Source organism: Eulemur rufifrons, chromosome 30 (assembly GCF_041146395.1).
Source record: "Eulemur rufifrons isolate Redbay chromosome 30, OSU_ERuf_1, whole genome shotgun sequence".
NCBI classification, from domain to species: Eukaryota; Metazoa; Chordata; class Mammalia; order Primates; family Lemuridae; genus Eulemur; species Eulemur rufifrons.
In genome coordinates this window covers 19,080,454-19,102,700 of record NC_091012.1, presented here as the reverse complement: position 1 = coordinate 19,102,700, position 22,247 = coordinate 19,080,454, and the positions used below count along the sequence as shown (strand labels likewise).

At 40.2% G+C, this 22,247-nt stretch overlaps 1 protein-coding gene across 3 annotated transcripts in view; it reads right to left on the bottom strand.

The window, feature by feature from the left end:
- The window catches only part of GAB3 (GRB2 associated binding protein 3), an 81,313-nt gene extending 69,046 nt beyond the window's left edge, over positions 1 to 12,267 (bottom strand). For all 3 annotated transcript variants that reach the window (XM_069463938.1, XM_069463940.1, XM_069463939.1), the window contains exon 1: positions 12,196 to 12,267. In XM_069463938.1, coding sequence (XP_069320039.1) covers positions 12,196 to 12,267 — 72 coding nt within the window. The remainder of the gene's footprint in view (positions 1 to 12,195) is intronic.
- Between the last annotated feature and the right edge of the window lie 9,980 nt (positions 12,268 to 22,247).

The window sequence follows — 22,247 nt, the reverse complement described above, 5'->3', positions numbered from 1 at the left end:
CAATAACAACAAAACTGAAAAAATACTAGGCATAAACTTAATAAGAAATGCATAAAAGGCAACATAAAAAAACTTGGAAATGCTCCTGTAAGACATAAAAGTGCACTTGAACACAATTGGAAGGACATATCATGTTCTTGGACAGAACGTCTCAACATCATAACTATGTCAATTTTCCATAAGTTATTTAGAAATCTAATCTAACATCTGCCTCCCCTCCCCAATAATAACAGGTTTTCATTTAAAACTAAGCAAGCTGATTCTAAAGTTCATGTGGGAAAATAAAAAGGCAAAAATAGCTAGGAAAGCTCTAAAAAAGAAGAACAATAAAAAGGGACTAGACCTACCAGTATTAAAATAAACTGTAAAGCCCCTATAATTAAAAAGTGTGATATTGGCACATGAATAGACATAGAATACCAATGGAACAGAAAAATACAGAAATTGAACTAAAAGTAAACGTGGAAATTTCGTATTTGATAAGGAAGGGTAGCACCTAAAATCAGTGGGACACAGATGAACTGCTTAATAAGTAGTGTTAGGACAACTGTATAGCCATTTGGAAGAACATAAAATTGGATCTATCCCCTATGTCTGCACCAGGAAAAATCACATAGATCAAAAAAAAAAAACAAACAAACAAAAAAAAAAAAACAAAAAAACAACAAAAAAAAAAAAAACCAGACAGTAAAATAAAGCCACATGGGCACTAGAAGAAAGCATAGGTGAATTCCTTTATAGCTACGAAGTGGGAAGGGCCTTCCTCACATGACATAAAATACAGAAGCCATAAAAGAAAATATTGAAAAATTTCACTACATACAATTTTTTTTTTTGCACACACATAAGCAAAGTCAAAATACAAATGACAAACTGGGAAAAATATCTAAAAAGATAACCATCTCCCAGAAATTGAGACTACAAAGACCAAAAATGGAGGAAGAGCACAGGTCACAGGAAAATAAACAAACATAAAGAAATGTTCAATCTCCCTCCAAATAAAAGAACTGCAAATTAAATCTACACAGAAATACCATTTCTCACCTATTAGATGGCAAAAATCCCAATTTAGCAATACATTCTGACAAGGCATTCTTTTATGTTGCTGATGGGAATGTAAAATGGACGTTTGGTAATATCTACTAAATTTATAAATTTATTTAATACAGATCCAGTAACCCCAGCTCTGGAAATCTATCCCACAGACATACCTGCACAAGTTCACCATGTCAAACATACAATGTTATTTGTTGTGCCATTGGTTGTAACAAGCAAAAGAGTAGAAACAACCCAGGTGTTCAAAATAAGGAAATGGTTGAATAAACTGTAGTATAGCCACACAATTATATATTATACAGCTATCAAAAATGGTGAAGAACTCTGGTTATTGACGTGGAGAAAATTCTAGGACAAAATTTTAAATGAACAGACTAAGATACTGAATGGTGTATACAGTAAGCTGCCTTTTGTGTAAGAAAAGGAGGACTAAGAAGCTATATACATATTTCCTTGTATTTATATAAAGAAATACAGAAAATGGAGGAAAAAACTAATAAAATGCTTATTTGAGGGGTGAGAGTAAATGAGGTAGATTAAGACAGATATGGGGATGGGATTTTTCAATGTATATTTTAAATATATTTTTTAATTTTTGAAACGTGGATGTATTACCTATTCAATAGCAATTTTAAAACTAAGACAAAAGTTTAAGAATTGACAGAAAGATAAACAGAATTGCCCCACAACAGACCCAAAGAAGGATTTAAGATTTAGGATGCATTTAAGATCATTTTTCTAGAAACAAAAATACAAATAACTTTTATATATGAAAAGCTGCTCAACCTCACTCATAAAGAAATTTAATTAAAACAAGATACCATTTATCACCTATCAATTTTTGCAAAGATGAAAACATTCAATAATAATACCCTGTATTTGAGAGGGTGCAGGGGGACAAATACTTTCCTGCACTGTTGCTATACAAAGATATTTACCACAGTATTATTTATAGCAGCATGAGACTGGAAACAAGAAAAATTCTATCATGGTACCTCCACATAGTGAAATATTATGAAGTTGTTAACAATAATGAGAAAGATCTATGTGTGCTGATATGGACCAGTCCCCAAAATATATTGTTAAGAAAGGAGGTTACAAAATAGTGAATATAATATGCTACCATTTGTGTAAAAAACCAAGGAGGTACATATGCTTGTATATGGATGGACTATATCTGGAAGGAAAATCAAGAAACCAGTCCCAGAAAAGAAGTAGAAGGGGTCTCCACTTCTAGGAATGTAAAAAGTTGCAAAGACCATCCCTCCCTCCACAATGAGAAAAGCTGGGCAAAACACAGAATCTTAATGTTCTTCAGTCCGTCAAAGAGTTGAGATCACAGGGCACCCAAGTGATCTGACTTCCAAAGAAGGGCCATGAACTCCTCCCAGGGTAAAGGGGACTCATAGAGGAGAGCCCCTCTTGGTGGTGACCCTAAGTAGAAAGACTTCCAGCTGCTGTGGGAGCCCACAACCCAGAGAACAAGCTACCTGTACAGCCAACCCAGGTCCCTGACTTCCTCTTCACCATAACAAGAAACAGCCTCCTATAATTAAAATGGATATCTGTCAACAGGATTCTCATTTAAGCTGAAGAAATTAACTGTTCAATCTAGAACATAATTTCTCACTCTTGGTACTATTGACATTTTGGACCAAATTCTCCTTTGGTGGATGGAGGTTGTCCTGTGTGTTACAAGGTCTTTAGCAGTAGCATCCTCCCCACCAAACATCTCCAGACACTGCCAAATGTGCCCTGGGGGTAAAGTTAACATACAGTTGCGGTTCCACATACGAGTCAAAAATAAAAGATAACAATACAATAATAAAAAAATACAAATAAAATAATACAGTATAACAATTACTTACATAGCATTTACTTTGTTTTATGTATTACAAGTAATCTAGAGATGATTTAAAGTATACAGGAGGATGTTCGTAAGTTATGTGCAAATATTTTGTCATTTTATATAAGGGACTTTAGCATCCACGGATTTTAGTATGGGGGGAGGGTCCTGGGACCAATCCTCTGAGAATACCAGGTGACAGCTGTACTTATACTAAATTCACTTACTTAAAAATTATATTTTTACTATCTGAAATGCAAATTCAACTGGGTATCTTGTATTTTATTTTTTGCTAAATAGGACAATATGACAACCCTATGTGGGGGGAAAATTCCACCCCCATTGAGAACTACTGATCTAGATCCTCATACACAAACATGAGCAGACAATCAAGAACCATCAAGTGCTTGAAGAATTCAAAGCCAAATTTCAAAACTCTCTTCCTCAAATACAGCAAATATATTCCTACTGTCTCAGGAAGCCTTGCATTTACTGTTCCCTCTTTCTAGAAACCTGTTTCCCTAAATATCTGTATGGATGTAAGGGATGAAGCCAGGATATACTAAATAAGCTAGGGAAAACTCTCACAGGATAATGAAATATCCAGAAAAGATGGACAGGCTGATGTGAAAAGGAAACAGTTCACATAAAATGAAAACATGATTATCAATCAATGGCTGAACAGCAGAATGTTATGACAAATGAGTAAATTAGTGAGTTAAAAGCTTAATCTGAGAACATCTCTCAGAACGATGAGCAAAAGAACATGATGATGGTAAGTATGAGAGAAAAGTTGAGGCATATCTGGAGTGCCGATTCACACTATGCCAGTTATTTATGTATTAATTCCCTGCCCCAAGACCAGCCCTCTATGCTCTCCTTTGGAGTTGGGACTGGAACTCTACCAACCATATTTATTAGACTCCCTCAATGGCTGTCACCACCATATGCTAGATGATAGAACAAGTCTTGACCAATTTCAAAGGATTCAAATCATACAAATTATATTGTCTAATCCCAATGAAATTAAATTAAAAGTAAAAAACAGAAAGATATCTGGGAAATCCTCAAATATTTGGAAATTAAACAACACACTTCTAAATAACCTATGGATCACAGAAGAAATCACAAGGGAGATTAGAAAATATCTTGAAGTGAATAAAAATAAAAACACAACTTATCCAAATTTGTGGAATGCCACTAAACCAGCATCAAGGGGGAAATTTATAGCACTAAATGTCTATACAGATGCTCTTCAACTAACAATAGGGTTACATCCTGACAAGCCCATTGTAAGTTGAAAACATCTTAAGTCGAAAATGCATTTAATACAGCACACCTAACCTACCGGACATCATAACTTAGCCTAACCTACCTTAAACATGCTCAGAACACTTGCGTTATCTTAGAGTTAGACAAAAACATCTAACATAAAGTCTATTTTATAATAGTTACAAAGAATTTTGAATCAAAATTCAAAGTACAGTTTCTATTGAAAATTCAAAGTACAGTTTCCTTTTCACACACAATCGTAAAGTCATAAAATCATAAGTCAAACCATCATAAGTTGGGGACCATCTGTATTAGAAAATAAGAAAGATCTTGAATCAATCACCTTAGCTTCTACCTTAAATTAATTTCAGAAAGTGCACTGTGGCCCGGTGCGGTGGCTCACGCCTGTAATCCCAGCACTCTGGGAGGCTGAGGTGGGAGGATTGGTTGAGCTCAGGAGTTCGAGACCAGCCTGAGCAAGAGCGAGACCCCGTCTCTACTAAAAAAATGGAAAGAAATTATATGGACAGGCCGGGCGCGGTGGCTCACGCCTGTAATCCTAGCACTCTGGGAGGCCGAGGCGGGTGGATCGCTCAAGGTCAGGAGTTCGAGACCAGCCTGAGCAAAGAGCGAGACCCCGTCTCTACTAAAAATAGAAAGAAATTATATGGACAACTAAAACTATATATAGAAAAATTAGCCGGGCATAGTGGCGCATGCCTGTAGTCCCAGCTACTCGGGAGGCTGAGGCAGTAGGATCGCTTAAGCCCAGGAGTCTGAGGTTGCTGTGAGCTAAGCTGACGCCACGGCACTCACTCTAGCCTGGGCAACAAAGTGAGACTCTGTCTCAAAAAAAAAAAAAAAAAGAAATTATATGGACAACTAAAAATATATACAGAAAAAATTAGCCGGGCATGGTGGCGCATGCCTGTAGTCCCAGCTACTTGGGAGGCTGAGGCAGGAGGATCGCTTGAGCCCAGGAGTTTGAGGTTGCTGTGAGCTAGGCTGATGTCACAGCACTCTAGCTCAGGCAACAGAGTGAGACAGTGCCTCAAAAAAAAAAAAAGAAAGAAAGAAAGAAAGAAAGTGCACTGCCTGCTGTGTGGTCAATGCTAAGGGAAAGAAGCTGGACATAAAAGACCATATAGTCTCTGATTCCATTTATATGAAATTTCCAGAAAAGGTAAATCTATAGAGACAGAAAGCAGATCAGTTGCTGCCTGGGGTTAGAGATGGAGTGAGGAGTAACTGCAAACAGGCCAAGGGAGTTTAGAAATGGTCTAAAACTGGTCTGTAGTAATGTTTTCACAATGGTATAAGTTTTCTCAAAATCTACCAACTGTACACTTACAATGGGTGAATTCTATAGTGTGTGTGAATATGTGTGTGTATATATACATACACATACATATAAAATACCACCATAAAGCTGTCTTTAAAAATCACTGGAATGTATGGAAATGGGCTCTAAGGATGTTAGGCCAAGGAAGGCAGAATATAATATCAGATTAAGCTAAATGTATTGATAAGAGTGGGCTTACCAGAGAGCCTAGATTTAATGTGTTAGCTCAAGCACTGAGTGTTCTAACAGTTTGCCTGACGGAATGATATCTTTAATGTTCTGAAAGAAAAACAAAACAAAAATTTTGAAAAACTTGCCAATCCATAATTCTATGCCCAGTGAAAATATTTTTCAAAATGAGGAAAAAATAGACATTCTCAGACCAAAAAGAAAAAATAAAAAGGAAAAGAAAAACACTGAGAGAATTCATTGCCAGCAGACCTAAATTACACAAAATGTTAAAGAAAGTTCTTCAGACAGAAGGAATATGACAGCAGATGGAAACTTGAACCTACACAAAGAAATGAAGCATACTGGAAATGGAATAAATAAAAGAAAATAAACTTTATTTTCTCTCCTTAGTTCTAAATGCTTGAAAAGATGACTGATTGTCTAAAGCAAATTCAGCAGCAATGTATCATGTTTATAGCAGATGTAAAAGTAAAATGCATGACAAGAATAGCACAAAGAATGTAAGGATGAAATTGGGAATATACTGTTGTAATGTCTTCACACCACTAATATTATAATAGTATAATATTATTTAAAGGAAGTCTCTAACTAATTAAAGATGTATATTTTACACTCTAGGGCAATGACTGAAAAATTAAAAAGTTATGATTGGTAAGTTAATAATAGAGATAAAATGGAATAATAAAAAAGGCTCAATTAACCCAAGAAAAGGCAGAAACAGAGAACATAAACAAAGAACAGATAAAACAAATGGAAAACAGCTAGCAAGATGGTAGATTTTAACCCAAACATTTCAATAATCATACTTTGTGTGAATGAACTAAACATGCCAATTAAAACAAAGAAGGTAAGAATGCATAAAAAAGCAAGACCCAATTATATGCTGTATATAAGAAACCCACATTAAATATGAAGACACTGAGAGGTTAGAAGTAAAAGACTGGAAAAAGAGGCCGGAGCAGTGGCTCACGCCTGTAATCCTAGCACTCTGGGAGGCCAAGGTAGGCAGATTGTTTGAGCTCAGGAGTTCGAGACCAGCCTGAGCCCTGTCTCTACTAAAAAAATAGAAAGAAATTATCTGGACAACTAAAAATATATATAAAAAATTAGCTGGGCATGGTGGCACATGCACAGAGTCCCAGCTATTTGGGAGGCTGAGGCAGGAGGATCGCTTGAGCCCAGGAGTTTGAGGTTGCTGTGAGCTAGGCTGATGTCACAGCACTCTAGCTCAGGCAACAGAGTGAGACACTGTCTTGAAAAAAAAAAAAAAAAAAAAAAAGAATGGAAAAAGATATACCATGCAAGCACATATCAAAAGAAAGTTGGGATAGCTATATTTATATAAGAAAAATAAGCTTCAAAACAAGAAATAGTATCAGGGATAAAGAAAGGCTTCTATTCTCCAAGAAAACATAATAATTCTAAATGTGTATAACAAACAACAGAACATCGAAATACATGAAGGAAAAACAAATAGAACTGTAAGGAGAAATGGACAAATTGTTGACAAATCCACAATTACAGATAGACATTTTCGTACCCCTCTCTCAGTAATTGATAGTAAAAGTAAGCAGAAAATCAATAAGGATATCGAAAAACTGAACAACAATATCAGCAAACCTGGCCTAATTAACATTTATAGAACATGTCACCCAATGGGGGAAGAATACACAGTTTTTCAAGTACACATGTAATATTCATGAAGTGAAACTATATTGTGGCCCATAATATAAACTTAACACATTTTAAAGAATAGAAATTATACTTTGTTCTTAGATCATAATGGAATTTAACTAGAAATGAATAACAGGTATGTAGAAAATCCAATATTTGGAAATTAAACAAAGAACTTCTAGACAACCCTTGGGTCAAAGAGGAACCCTCAGGGGAAATTAAATAATATTTTGAAATGAATAAAAATGAAAACACTACATATCCAATTTTGTGGGATGCACCTAAAAGCAGCACTTGAAGTTTGTAACATAAATGCTTATATTAGAGAATAAGAAAGGTCTTTAATGAGTAATTTAAGTTTCCTCACTAAGGAACTAGATGAAGAAGTGATCAAATTAAACCCAAAGCAATCAAAAGGATGGAAATAATAAGAGGATAAATCAATGAAATTGAATTCAGAAAGAAAGTAGAGAAGATCAATGAAACCAAAGGCTGGTTTTTAGAAAATAACAGAAAAATTGATAAAACTCTATCCTGACTGATGAGGGAAAAAAAATATAGAAGACATAAATTACAGTAGTATCATAAATGAAACAGAAGGCCTCACTACAAATCCTATAAACATTAAAAGTATAATAAGGGAACATAACTTCACAGAAATAAATTCAAGAACTTAAATAAAACAGAGAAAATCCTTGAAAGATACAAACTACTAAATCTCGGTCAAAAAGATATGGATAACCTGAGTAGCTCTTTACCTATTAAAGAAATGAAATTTATAGTTAATAACTTTCCTACAAAGAAAAGTCCAGGCCCAGATAGTTTCAATAGTTAATTCTAACAAGCATTTAAGGAAGGAATACCAATTCTACACAATATCTTTCAGAAAATACAAGAGGAGAGGACACTTCCCATTGCATTTTATGAGGCCAGCAAGATAGTACAAAAAAGGAAAACTGTAGATCAATATACCCCATGAACAGAGACACAAATATCCTCAGCAAAACATTAGCAAAGCAAATCCAGCAATTTATGAAAAGAATGACATATCACGTCCAACTGAAGTTTATTCCAGGAGTTCAAGCCTGGCTCAACATTGAAAAATCAACCAGTATAATTCACGATAGTAACAGATTAAAAAAGAAAAGGATATTATTATTTTTATGGATGCAGGAAAAGCATTTAACAAAATCTAATTCATGATAACAAGTCTCAGCAAACTAGCAATACAGGGGAACTTCCTCAATTTGGTAAAAGGCACTGTCAAAAAAGCCTACAGCCAACGTATTTAAAAGGCAAAAAGCTGAACGCTTTCCCCCTAAGATCAAGAAAAAGTTATGGATGTCTGCTGTCATCCTTTCTATGCAATATTTATAATACTGCAGGTTCCAACTGCAAACAAGCCTATTAGAACTAATAAGTGAGTTTAGCAAAGCTATAGGATACAAAATTAACAAAATCAATTGACAAACTAGTTCTACAATTGATATAGAAAAGCAAAGGCCCTAAAATAATCAAAACAACTCCAAAAAAGGAAAACAAAGTGGGAGGGCTAAAACTACTATCATCAAGCAGCATCAAGTATTGGCATAAAGATGAACAAATAGATCAATGGAACAGACTAGAGAATCCAGAAATAGACCTACATAAATTTGGTAAATTGATTTTTGACAAAGTTTCAAAAGTACGTCAATGGAGTAGACAGTCTACTTGATAAATAGTATTGGAACAAATGGAATCTGTATATGAGAAAATGAACCATAATATAAACCTCACAACTGGTACAAAATTAACTCAAAATGGATCATAGATCTGAATGTAAAATTACAAAGCTTTTAGAAAAAAACAGAAGAAAATCTTCCAGATCTTAGACTAGGTGAGATTTCTTAGATTTGACACTAAAAGTATGATTCATAAAAGAAAAATTGATATTTGGGATTTCATTAAAATTTTAGTTCTACAAAAGATACTGTAAAGAGAATAAAAGACAAACTACAGATTGCTAGAAAATGTTTGTAAATTACATATCCAACAAAGAATTTGTATCCAGAGACAAAAACAGTACTGAGCTCTTAGCATTGTTTTGAAGACCAAATGAGTTAATACAAGTAAGGTTCTTAGCGTAGTGCCTGGCACATATAAACATTCACCAAATGTGAACTATTATAACTTTATTATCACTGTTATTATAGTATTCTTTAAAATTGGGGAAATAGAAGCAAGCCAAATGTTCATCAATAGAGAAATTGTTCAATTATGTTACTTTTTTTGTAAGGAATATTTGGCAATGGTTTAAAAAAATGGAGTAAATCTATATGTACTAACCTGGAAAGATGTCCAGAATCATGTAAAAAGCAGATTGCAGGACAATTAGTATAATATGATCCCATTTGTGCAAGGAGAAAATTATATATTTTCTGGAAATTTTTCTAGACTAAACTGCTAACAGTTGTCCCTGGGGAGGGGAGTGGAATAAGGAGGAGTACAAAGGGAGGGTAGGATGTGGGCAAAATCTAAAAGGCGTCTTCACTTTTCATTCTATTTATTCCTATATTGTTTGAATTTTTACAATAACTACATTTCTGTATTACTTGTGAAACAAAAATATACAAAAGAAAAGAATTAACTATCTTTTAAAAGAGCAATGACAAATAACTTTCTGATTGTCTTGGTTGATGGATTCAAAGTGGACGAAGTACAAGCTTACCTTGGACTGAAAGATTTGCCTAAAAACAGACTGAGCTTCCATTTGTAACAGCAAACATTAATGGGTGCTGCTTGCTGGCCTTGCAGCATAAAGAACCGAGTTATTGCCCTGGTCGTGCTACTAAGTAGCTTTGTTATGTTACTGTATTATCAATGATAGATTATGGAGTCCTTGAGGACTGGGATCAAGTCTTTTTTCTCTGTCCTCCCATCTGGTAACACCGGGCCTGCCTAGTTCAGAGTTGGCGCCAAATTAATAGGAGAAAGGAGTACTCCTGACCCGAGGAGTCGAATATAAACCAACTTTCCAAGTCGCGTCAAAGTGACATATGATCGCCATCTAGTGGCAAAAAGGATTCCTGCAGAATTTAGCGAAGAGAAGAAACGGACTTTTCTTTTTGAGGTGTGTTCCAGGGACAGATGCCTTTCAGCAAAAAAAAAAAAAAAAAAAAAAAAAGAGAGAGAGAGAGAATATTGACTATCTAAAAGACTATGACCCTCCTTTAAAAAGGTCCCAATCATCAAGATTTATGTCTTGGAGTGTTGGCAAGATGACATCTGGGATCTTTTGTGTCATGTTTCCTCTATCACCGCCTTGTCATTACATACCCCACACATCTCTAAGCCGTGCAGGGCCCACTTCTGCCACACCCCTGTACTACCTAAAAAGAATGAGCCATGTATGATAATAGGTATGTACAGCCAGGCCTCCCCAAAGTTTACAAAGCACCAATAAACTCCCAGGCCAGTCTGCTCAGGAGAAGATACAAAAACAAGACTGGGAAAAAAAAATATTCCATAAACTTTGCCCTCCAGGCTCATCATCCTTCTGAATCATCTACCAGAAAGTAAGTGTCACTCTTCCGACGTCTCTCAGTCCAAAGGACTACAAGGAAACCCACCCTGAGTCAGCACTGCAAGTACCACTCTGTGACAAAAGCCTCACCTGCCCGTGCAGGTCAAAGGAGTAGTGAGATATTTGACCCTGTGCTTATGGACTCATGGACTCAAAAAAAAAAAAAAAAGAAAAGAAAAGAAAAGAAAAAAGAAAAGAAAAGAAAAAAGTGATGTAGGGACACACTGGCAGTTAATCAGAGAAATCTTGGTATTTATACATCTGTGATATTTCCATGCTAAACGCAACAATATGCCTGTAAAATGTTGTTCAGCAGAACATGAGTGCAGACATGAGAGAGTTTGTTCCTACCACCATGCTGTGGAGTTGCAGAGAAATTAGGAACTAGGAACAAGATGAATCCATCAAGCTACTCCCAGTGTAAAAAAGGCAAGAAGCCCTAATATCTATTTATATGCAACTCCCTGGGGACTGAAGTGGTTCTTCCTAATGGCTTGAAAATACTCAGTCGCAATGAGGTCTTTAAGCAGAATGTTCTAAAGACTTTATCCCGAGGACGCTGATGGAGATAATGAACGTTTGAGCTGTCTGTAGAGCGTTTAAAAACGGTAATGGAATGTGTAGGAAGATGTGCTCTTCCAAGTGTTCCTAATTTCATACTAGTAAAAGTCAACGGTTCCTGCTGGCACTAGAGAAGCGCGCTGTCAGCATGCAGAAAAAGCTGAAAAGCAACACGATGAGAGACGAGGTACACCGTGTAGGTCTCCAGACAGAAGTGTCTGACGACAGCGACGAGAGACAGCACTCCTTACTGTCCAAGGGTAATGCAGGAGCCTCCCTGCCCGCCTGGCCCAGGCCAGTCCCCTCCCGCTGTCAGTCCCCTTCGCCGGGCAATGGGACTCAGAGCCACTTCCCGCCAGAGACAGTGGTACTCTTTCGAGATGTCTCCCCGGCGCCTGGGGTTTCAGCTGCAACCCGCCTCGCTCCGCTACGGCCAGCGGTGGTCTGGAGCCGCGCAGCCTCGCGGGCGAGAGCTACCCGGCCCCGGCCCGCGCCCGGGGCCCGCGGCGACGCTGGCCCGACGTGCGATTTCGCTTTCCGTCAATCGGCCTCGCCTGCAGTCCCGGGAGCTGGGAGCGGCTGCGTCTAGCGCGCCCAGAGCCCCGGGGCTCCCGGGGCCACCGCGCGGCCACCCCGCGGGCGAGCGCCCAGGGCCGCGAAGGCCCGGCGAGTGGCTGCACCCCTACTCACGTAGCGCTGCAGCTTCCTCTCGGGGGGCGACTTGACCAGCCAGCCGGTGCACACGGCGTCGCCCGCGCTCATCGTGGCCGCCGCCGCCGTTTCCTCCAGCTGGGCCGGCCGCCCGCGGCAGGAGGAAGTCGGGCCAGGGATGCCGGTGGGGCGGGCCCTGCGCCCGCCTGCCCAGCGCCGCCCCGAGCGGCCGCTGCGACCCCCACCTCCGGCCGCTGCGGCCCCCCGGGAGGGGACCGGCGCAGCCCCGCGGCCCAAGACGATGGGAAAAGGAGCGGAGACCGGGAAGCTCCTTCGAGCAAGTGCAGTGACGCCAGCGGCAGTGCCTTGGGGGACTCTATGCAGGGCGCCCTGCCCCTCTCACCCAGGGGCCCAGGGGGCTGACTGTTCTAAGAGTCGAGCTCGAGCGGCGAGTGAGAGAGCACACGGAAGGAACCCTGAGATCTAATTCCCCATCTGTGACCCGCCACTTCAAAAGGACTAGTCCCTGGGCCTCAGGGGCAGGAGAACCCTGAAACCTACCCCCCCGCATCTGCTGTGTACGTGATTCAGGGAGGAAGAAAAGAAAGATTCCTCTTGGACTTCCCTGTTCCCCTTGATAGTTTGCAGAGTGTTTTTATGCCCCTCCTGCAAAGATCATTGTGTTCCGTGATAAGCTTTGCTGGCAAAACTGTTTAAATGTCCTAATGAACCCAAATGACCCAGATTCAAAAGGTAGTGCTGTTTGCAGTCTCTTTGACTGTAAGGTTTTAAAAGATGGCGGCTCTAAGGTTGGTTGTGTCAGGCAGTGTGCTGAGCACTCTAATAATAACAATAACGATAATAAACACCTAAGATTTATCATGACCTTCCTCAGTGCCAGTTATTGTGCTAAGCACTTTACAGGCATTATCTCATTTGGTCCACACAAATACCCTATGAAATGGGCCCTATTATTATCTCAATTTTGCAAGTGAGTAACATGAAAAACAGGATGATAATGTCACTTGTCCAAAGCCATATAACTTGGAAGTCATCCATAGACAGCCATGGCTGTCTCAAGAGCCCATCCTCTTATACATAACCCTCCATTCCTTGTGGGTACCATCTATGTAATGCTCGGTGGCATCTGCCAGCTCCCTGATCTAGAGTGCTCTTTCCCCTGGGTGTAATACCTTTCACCTGGAAGTCACACTTGGAAGAAACAAATGACTTACAAAGAGACTTCTCAACCTGCTACCATACATCTGAAATTTGCAAGGAGAGATGACTGTTTTGAATGACATGGCTGGGCCATCACAGTGGCTCACGCCTGTAATCCTAGCACTCCGGGAGGCCGAGGCGGTAGGATCGCTTGCAGTCAGGAATTTGAGACCAGCCTGAGCAACAGTGAGACCCCCTCTCTACTAAAAATAGAAAAAAAATAGCTAGCCAACTAAAAATAGAAACAAAAAATTAGCTGGGTGCAGTGGCGAATGCCTGTAGTCCCAGGTACTTGGGAGGCTGAGGCAGGAGGATTGCTTGAGCCTGGGAGTTTGAGGTTGCTAGACTGATACCACTGCCCTCTAGCCTGGGTGACAGAGTGAGACTGTGTCTCAAAAAAAAAAAAAAAAAAAGAATGACATGGCTCATTTGTCATTCTATAATTACATGGGGTTCAATGGAGAGAACAGAATCCACTCTAGGTGTTTCATACAGAAAGGGATTTGATTTAGGGAGGCATTGGAAGTGCTGGAGCAACCAGAATCAGGGGCTGCCACTAGAGTTTTGGCTTTAGGTTCACACCAGAGCTGCAAAGCAGAGGTTAGGAGACTATTGCTGGCAACATTCACACCTCAGAGACCACTTCACTCTGACCAGCACTGCAACCATCTGCCTCCTCTCTGTTTTCCAAATCTCACATTAGCGTGTCTAATTAGCTAAACTTAATTTACATCCACAAATATAGATTCAAGACAATGTTTAATATCTTTTTTAGATTTCCCACCTCTCCAAATACAAGAACGGTGAAATGAAAGTTGAGAGGGAAACTATTAATACATATCTAGCACAGAACACCCTCCCCTGACCAGCTACTCAATATCCACACACTCCCTTGTACATAAAATAAACTTACTATAGCAACAACAACTTATTCACACTAAAACAATGCTATTATCTTCTCTATAACCTGATAAACACTCCCTAAAACAGGAGACCAAAGGTTCCATCAGGCACAGTAGCCATCTCTAAAGGATAATCATTCCTCTTCTAGTTCAGGTACCCCCTGTCAATATCCTATAACCTAAAGAAAAAATTTTCAAAGTTAATCTTATCAAGTGATGCCCATAAAACATAAAAGGGAGATGGGAAAAGTTTACATACATACAGCTACTAAAATCTTCATTTCTATAACTGGTCATGACACTGTAATTGGTGTTTGTAACTTCTTTTTTCCACTACCCCCACCCCACGGCCCTCCAGCCAGGACCTTGGCTGGTCAAAGTTCTTTACCTGATGAGTGACCCAAACCTTTATTCCTAACTAGTCTGAATCTTCAGTGGTCCTACCTGGACACGGCATTACTAGGAGATGCCCCAGATGATCCCTTGAATTCAAGACACAGTCCTCCCTGACCCTACTGTTTGAGAGCAATCCTATTTCCTCTTGAGAATTAATGTGAATCATGTGAGCCAGTTCAGTAGGACCCATCGTTTGCCTGCTGATTCAGTGGCCTAAAGAATCCCCAATGGCCAGGTGGCAGTCTTAGCCTGCAATTCAATGAAATCAATATTGCATCTCTGGCGGAAGCATTCCTCCCTTGAGAACAAAGACCTCTCAACCAGTAGAGCTCACAGTTGTGAGGATGAGAAAAAACACCTCGCAGGTGGATTATTAGGAGTTGCTCCTCTCTTGATTCCTGGACCCATGGATTCTGGCTATGCAGAAACAGCACCACATAATGGTCACCTGTTTAAAATATTTACTTAATCCTATAAGACAGGACCTCTGCCTTTCAGCACATTTTCACCTCACTAGGTTAGTAACTTAGTCTTCAACAGATCAACCATCTTACCATCCTGTCAAGCCAGGTGCTTCTGAGATACATGGTAAGACTACTGGAGCTCATTAGCATGAGCACACCACCATTTGTCTTTTGCCCTATAACGATTTCCTTAGTCGGAAGCTCTGTTATGCTATTGTGAATGTGAATAAGCAGTCCAGTAAGTCTGTGCATGGGAGTGCTAGCAGAAATTTAGGTTATAAAAAAGCAAATCCCTGTACAAAATAAGCACCCATTCGAGTGAGATGGATGTGGTTCAATTTCATCAGTCTTCCACCGGGTAGTTGGCTGGTCCCCTGAGGGAATACTACCATACTGGGAGATTATTGTTGGTCTCTGCTGTGGGCAGGTTGAGTACTCAGCAGTGGCTGTGGCCATATCAACTTTTGCTAGTCCTTGGGAGTCTCACTCATTGCTAATTCTCTTAGCCTTGCTCACATCTCTATAAAAAAAAAATCCCCTCATTATACTTTCCTTGTTTCAAGCCATTGAGTGTATCATTTGTTCCTTCTGAGACCTTGACCAATACACCTGGTCATGGGGAACTCCCTATGCCGTTATAGGTGTGAACTGAAGGAAAGGTTGTTATGTAGCATTAGAGGCCACAAAGATATGAGACACCTGCTCAAGCAACTTTCCTGTACCTTCCAGACTTGCTTGAGTCTGGTCTCAAATATTCCACTTTCAGTGGATGATCAAGTAGTACCCAATTTATCAGGGACAGCTGAATGCCCATGGTCAGGCATTCAAATTGCCACAGCCCAGGAGCAAGCCAGAAGCTGTTTATCAAAAGGAAAATACTTCTTTTCTGGTAGAGGGCACAGTTTGCTTCAAACCTCTAGGGGGCTGCTGTATGTTTCTCCTATTAAGACTTGCCAGAGGCTCCATGTAGCCTCTAGGTATGTCAAAGGCTCTGTGCATGTTGGATCCGCAGGGTCATAAGGGTCAAGCGGCCTGGACTTGTTATAGAGCCTTTTCTTGCCCTAGGTCCCACAGAAAACATGCAACCCTCCAGATTACTCACTGAATGTATTGGTGCGGCATACTTAAATGTAGTGTGTGTTGCCTACGAAATCCAAATAGCCATAGCAAATGCTGTACCTCCTTCTGAGTGGTAGGGGGTATGAAGTGCAGCAACTTGTTGGATACCCAACATGATTCAGACCATCTAAAAACTTCACTGAGGTTCAGGCTTTTCAATTGGGATTTATCTCCCACCCTCCGGGCATACTTATGTCTTAATAAAACGTCTAGAAGAGCAGTCCCCAACTTTTTTGGCACCAGGGACTGGTTTCATGGAAGGCAACTTTTCCACAGATGGGGGTGGGGAGAGGTGGAGCTCAGGCAGTGATGGGAGCCGTGGGGAGCGGCTGTAAATACAGAAGAAGCTTCTCCCTCCACCAGCCCGCGGCTCACCTCCTGCTGTGCACCCCCTGCCCCCCGTTCCACGGACAGGGGTGGGGGGTGAGGGGAGAGGCAGCAGTTGCGGAGCTCTGTGGCCAGGTCCCTAATAGGCCGCTGACCAGTACCAGTTTGAAGCCCCAGGGTTGGGGACCGAAGATCCAGAATATTTGCTTCCTCTTCATCACCTGGTCCAGTAAGCATAATGTCAGCAGTGCAATGAACCAGCATGATGTTCATGACAATCAAGTTTCATTCACCCTAGATTATGACAGTGAGCCAGAGAATACACATAGCCCTGAGGTTGTACTTCTGTTCCTACCAGATGAAAGCAAGCTGCTTCTGATGTTCTCTGCTGACTGGGAAAAAAGAACATTTGTCAGATGAATAACTGCATACCAGTCACAACCTGATTAATTTTGCAGTTACCCACTATTCATCTCCAGGCTAACTAGATAGGTTAAACAAAGATGTGATATGAGTAATCATTCCTGCATCTTTCAGGGTGTACTGTTCTCCCTGCCAGATAAATCCAAATTGCTCCTTTCATGAAGACCCATCCTAGCTTCTTGGCACTCCAGCCAAGGGGAGAGGAGAGAATTTGAATAACAAGTGGTTTTTGGCACGTGGATTCCCTTGTGGCTTCCCCATGTATTACTTATTTAAAATAGGCTTAATTTGGCAGTTCATTAAGTACTATAAATCGTATAACTAGAAGGATTTGTGGAAATAAATGTCCACTACTGGCCGGGCGAGGTGGCTCACGCCTGTAATCCTAGCACTCTGGGAGGCCGAGGCGGGTGGATCACTCGAGGTCAGGAGTTCGAGACCAGCCTGAGCAAGAGTGAGACCCCGTCTCTACTAAAAATAGAAAGAAATTATATGGACAACTAAAATATATATATACAAAAAATTAGCCGGGCATGGTGGCACATGCCTGTAGTCCCAGCTACTTGGGAGGCTGAGGCAGTAGGATCGCTTAAGCCCAGGAGTTTGAGGTTGCTGTGAGCTAGACTGACGCCACGGCACTCACTCTAGCCCGGGCAACAGAGTGAGACTCTGTCTCAAAAAAAAAAAAAAAAAAAGTCCACTATTGCAGAAGAGTTTCTATTTCAATTATGTCACGATGAGCAAAGTAACTATGCATCTAACTTATTTGCTATGAAAAGAAAATTGAAAAGAAAATTTTGGATCATGGACACACACAGGGAGATATCTACACATGTGTATGAAGGACAATAATGAGGAGAAAGGGCTGCACCTTCCTATATCTCCCACCTCCCACCTACCTCTTGTTCTAGTAAATCTATAAAGCATATGAATTAAAGGCCTGGAGTGCCATGGTACAAGTTCAGATAGGGGAACTCCCTTTTTCTTATATAGACATCTATAAAGTGCTTCTTTGAGAGTGAAAGCCATCTAATTTCCATCTGAATAGGAATTTAACTTTATTATTATCAATGATAGTCTTTCTCATGTCTCATGAGAGAATCCTAACATCACATCCTCTATTGTTGTATTTAAAATGGCACAAAATTGTTGTCACAAGTCGAAATCAAACACTTCTCAACTCATTCTATGAAGCCAGTATTACTCTGATACCAAAACCAGAAAAAGGTAAAAAAACTATCAACCAATATGCCTCTTTTTTTTTTTTGAGACAGAGTCTCACTCTGTTGCCCGGGCTAGAGTGAGTGCTGTGGCTTCAGCCTAGCTCACAGCAACCTCAAACTCCTGGGCTCAAGCGATCCTCCTGCCTCAGCCTCCCGAGTAGCTGGGACTACAGGCATGCACCACCATGCCCGGCTAATTTTTTGTATATATATATTTTAGTTGTCCATATAATTTCTTTCTATTTTTAGTAGAGACGGGGTCTCACTCTTGCTCAGGCTGGTCTCGAACTCCTGACCTCGAGCGATCCACCCGCCTCGGCCTCCCAGAGTGCTAGGATTACAGGCGTGAGCCACCGCGCCCGGCCCAATATGCCTCTTGAATATAGATATAAAAATCCTTAGCAAAATACTAGCAAATAGAATTCACAAATACATAAAAAGAGCTATACACTGTGACCAAGTAAGGTTTATCCCAGAGATGCAAGGCTCATTCAAGAAGAAAAGTCATATGGTTATATCAATTGATGCAGAACAAGTATTTGACTGACTCCAACACCAATTCTTAACAAAAACTCTCAGAAAATTAAGACTAGAAGGATAACTTCCTCAACTTGTTAAAGAGTGTGTACAGAAGACCTATGGCTGACATCATACTTAATGATGAAAAACTGGATACTTTCCCCCTTAAGATTGGGAACAAGGCAAGGATATTCACTCTCACCACTCTTATTCAACATAGCACTGGAAGTTCTATCCAGTGCAATAAGGTGGTAAAAAAAAAAAAAAAAAGAAATGAAGGCCATATAGATTGGGAAGAAAGAAATAGTCTTGATTTGCAGATGACATAATTGTCTTCATAGAGAATTTCAAGGAATCTACAAAAACAACTCCTATAACTAATGAGTGAGTTTTGAAAGGTTGTTGCATGTAAGACCAACACATAAATCTCTTTATACAATTTCAAGGCTAATTATAAAGCTACAGTAATCAAGATGGTGTGGTATTAGTGAAAGGACAGACATATAGATAAATGGAATGGAATAGAGAGCCTAGAAATAGACTCACATAAATCCAACTGGTTTTTGACAAAGGTGCAAAAGTAATTCAGTGGAGGAAGGATAGTCTTTTCAACAAACTGCAGCAGTTGGATGTCCATAGGCAAAACAGAACAAAACATCTTCAACCCAAACCTCACACCTTATACAAAAATTAACTCTAAATAGATATAGATTTAAATGTAAAATGTGAAACTATAAAACTTTTCGAAGATGACATAGAAAACTTTTGGAACCTAGAACCTGGTGATGGATGAGTTCTTAGACATGGCACCAAAAGTACAATCCATAAAAGAAAAAATGGATAAATTAGACTTCATCAAAATTAAAACTTTTGCTCTACAAAATACCTTGTTAAGAGTATAAAAAGACAAGCTACAGACTGGGAGAAAGTATCTGCAAACCACATACCTAACAAAGGACTCATATAAAGAATATATAAAGAGGCCAGGCACAGTGACTCATGCCTGTAATCCCAGCACTCTAGGAAGCCGAGGCAGGTGGATCATTTGAGCTCAGGAGTTTGAGACCAGCCTGAGCAAGAGTGAGACCCCCGTCTCTACTAAAAATAGAAAGAGATTAGCTGGACAACTAAAAATATACATTAAAAAAATTAGCTGGGCATGGTGGTGCATGCCTGTCATCCCAACTACTGGGGAGGCTGAGGCAGGAGGATTGCTTGAGCCCAGGAGTTTGAGGTTGCTGTGAGCAAGGGTGATGCCATGGCACTCTTGCCCAGGTGACAGACCCAGACTCTGTCTCAAAAAAAGAAAAAAAAAAAAAGAACATATGAAAAATTCCTAAAAGTCATCAGTAAAAAACAAAAACAAAAACTCTAATAATCCAATTAGAAAATAGACAAAAGATATGAAGAAGCATTTCATGAAGAGGATATACAGAGGGCAGAGAGGGCAGATAAGCACATCGGAAGATGTTCAACATCATTAGCTATTAGGGAAGTGCACATTAAATCCACAAGGAGATACCACTACCCACTTATCATAATGGCTAAAATAAAAAAAATCAGCAGAATTCCCACATTGATTTACTGACCTATGAAATGAGGCCATCAAGGGGAAAGGCCCAAGTGGAAACCCCTAGAGGTCCCCTTCCCACAAAAGTGTAAATCAAATGAAATGCCACATACTTAGGGGGCAATTTCAGACATTAGTTCTATCATCACAGACCTGGAAAATGCATGGAAGGAAATTCCTATCACACTCCCATTTAATTCATTAGTCTGGCCTGCACAGCAGTTGGTTAGGTCTTGGTGAATGCGGCAGTTTTAAACCAGGGCTCCAAAATTCTTTGACACTTCTCCCATTGAAAGGTGGGGCCAATGTCCCCTCCCCTTGAACCTCAACAGGCTTGTGACTGCTTCAACCATACAATACAGCAGAAGTGATGCTATGAGATTCCAAGGCGAAGTCATAAAAGGGGATGCAGCCTTATGCCTTAGTCACCCTAGCACTTGCTTTTGGAGCCCTGAGCCACCAAGTATAGAGTCCAACTACTCTAATGCTGCCATGCTGTAAGGAAGTCTAAGCCACGTGGAGAGGCCATGTGAAGTAGATGCTCCAGTTCTAGCAGAACCTGACCTTGCAGCCATCTTAGTGCAAGCAACAGGAATGTTCACGAAGAGCTTCCCAGAAGATTATAGCCTCCAGCCATCTCAGCACCAGTAGTCATCAAGTCATCTCAGACAAGGCTTCAGACATTATGGAGCAAAGAGAAACCATTCCCATTGTGCCCTGTCTGAATTCCTAACCTGAAGAACCTGTCAGCACAATGAAATGGTTGTTTAATGTCACTAACTTTTGGTATGGTTTGTTATGCAGCAGTAAAAACAAAAACCGTGGACATTAAATGACTGTGGATTACAGTAAGCTTAATCAGGTGGTTATTCCACCTGCTGCTGCAGTTTCAGATGTGGTCTATTTGCTGCAACAATTCCACACCTTTTTCAACATTTTGCATACAGCTGTTCATCTGGCCAATGGTAAAATGGCCTGGTGAAAATTCTGCCATGTTGCTAGTTTGGACACAAAACCTTGTGAAGCTGGAGTGCTAGCCTACAGAATTTGAAATAAACTACGAGCCAGAGACTATTAAACAGTGAAGTTTTTCTCATAGGTAGAATATAAGGGGTCTGGAAAACAGAGAGTTGAGGTGGAGAATGACATATCTCACAGGTGTGCTGAATGATCTGCCTTTAGAATTTTTGCTTCTCAACCTCGTGACTTTGGACCTGGCTGGTTTAGACTCTAGTACTGAATAAAGACACATTTCCACTTAGAGACATGAGAATTGCCCCACTAACTTGGAAACTGAGAGGCACTTGGCCATTTCTGGTTCCTCATGCCATTACCCACCCCTGCCCTCTCCCGCCAACTTCCAACTCATTGGCCAGAACTATGTCACATGGCCACCATAACTGCAAGAGAGGCCAGTAAAGGATGTAACAAAGGATCTGACTGGCTTAGAGCAACTATGACTCACCCCACATTGCTGGGCACAGTGCTATCCTGAAGAAAGCTGGGGCTTTATTACTGAACAAGAGGAAAGAGATGGCTGTTAGATAGCCAACTAAAAGTGTTTACCACACATGACTAGTGAAACATTTTAAAACCAGTCATAACCCTATAGGACCGGAGGGCAGGAGAGCATCTGTAAGAAGAGACAACGTGAAGAGCTTATGTTGTTAGGAGCTTTTCTCTTGGAGTACAGGAAGACTCTAAGAGAATTTAATGGTATAACCTTGTGTGGAGTGGCGCTGTGGAAGTGAGAGGTGAAAAAATTTTGAGGTCTATCCTTAATGTTCACTCATCCCATGCACACATTTATTCTCATTTTCGCATATATAATATCCATCATTTAAAGCTGTTCTTTATTGAGTCCAAGAGCCCATAATACCCTTCTAACAATAAGAGTCAACTTCTTTTACTTGCAAACAAAGTATTA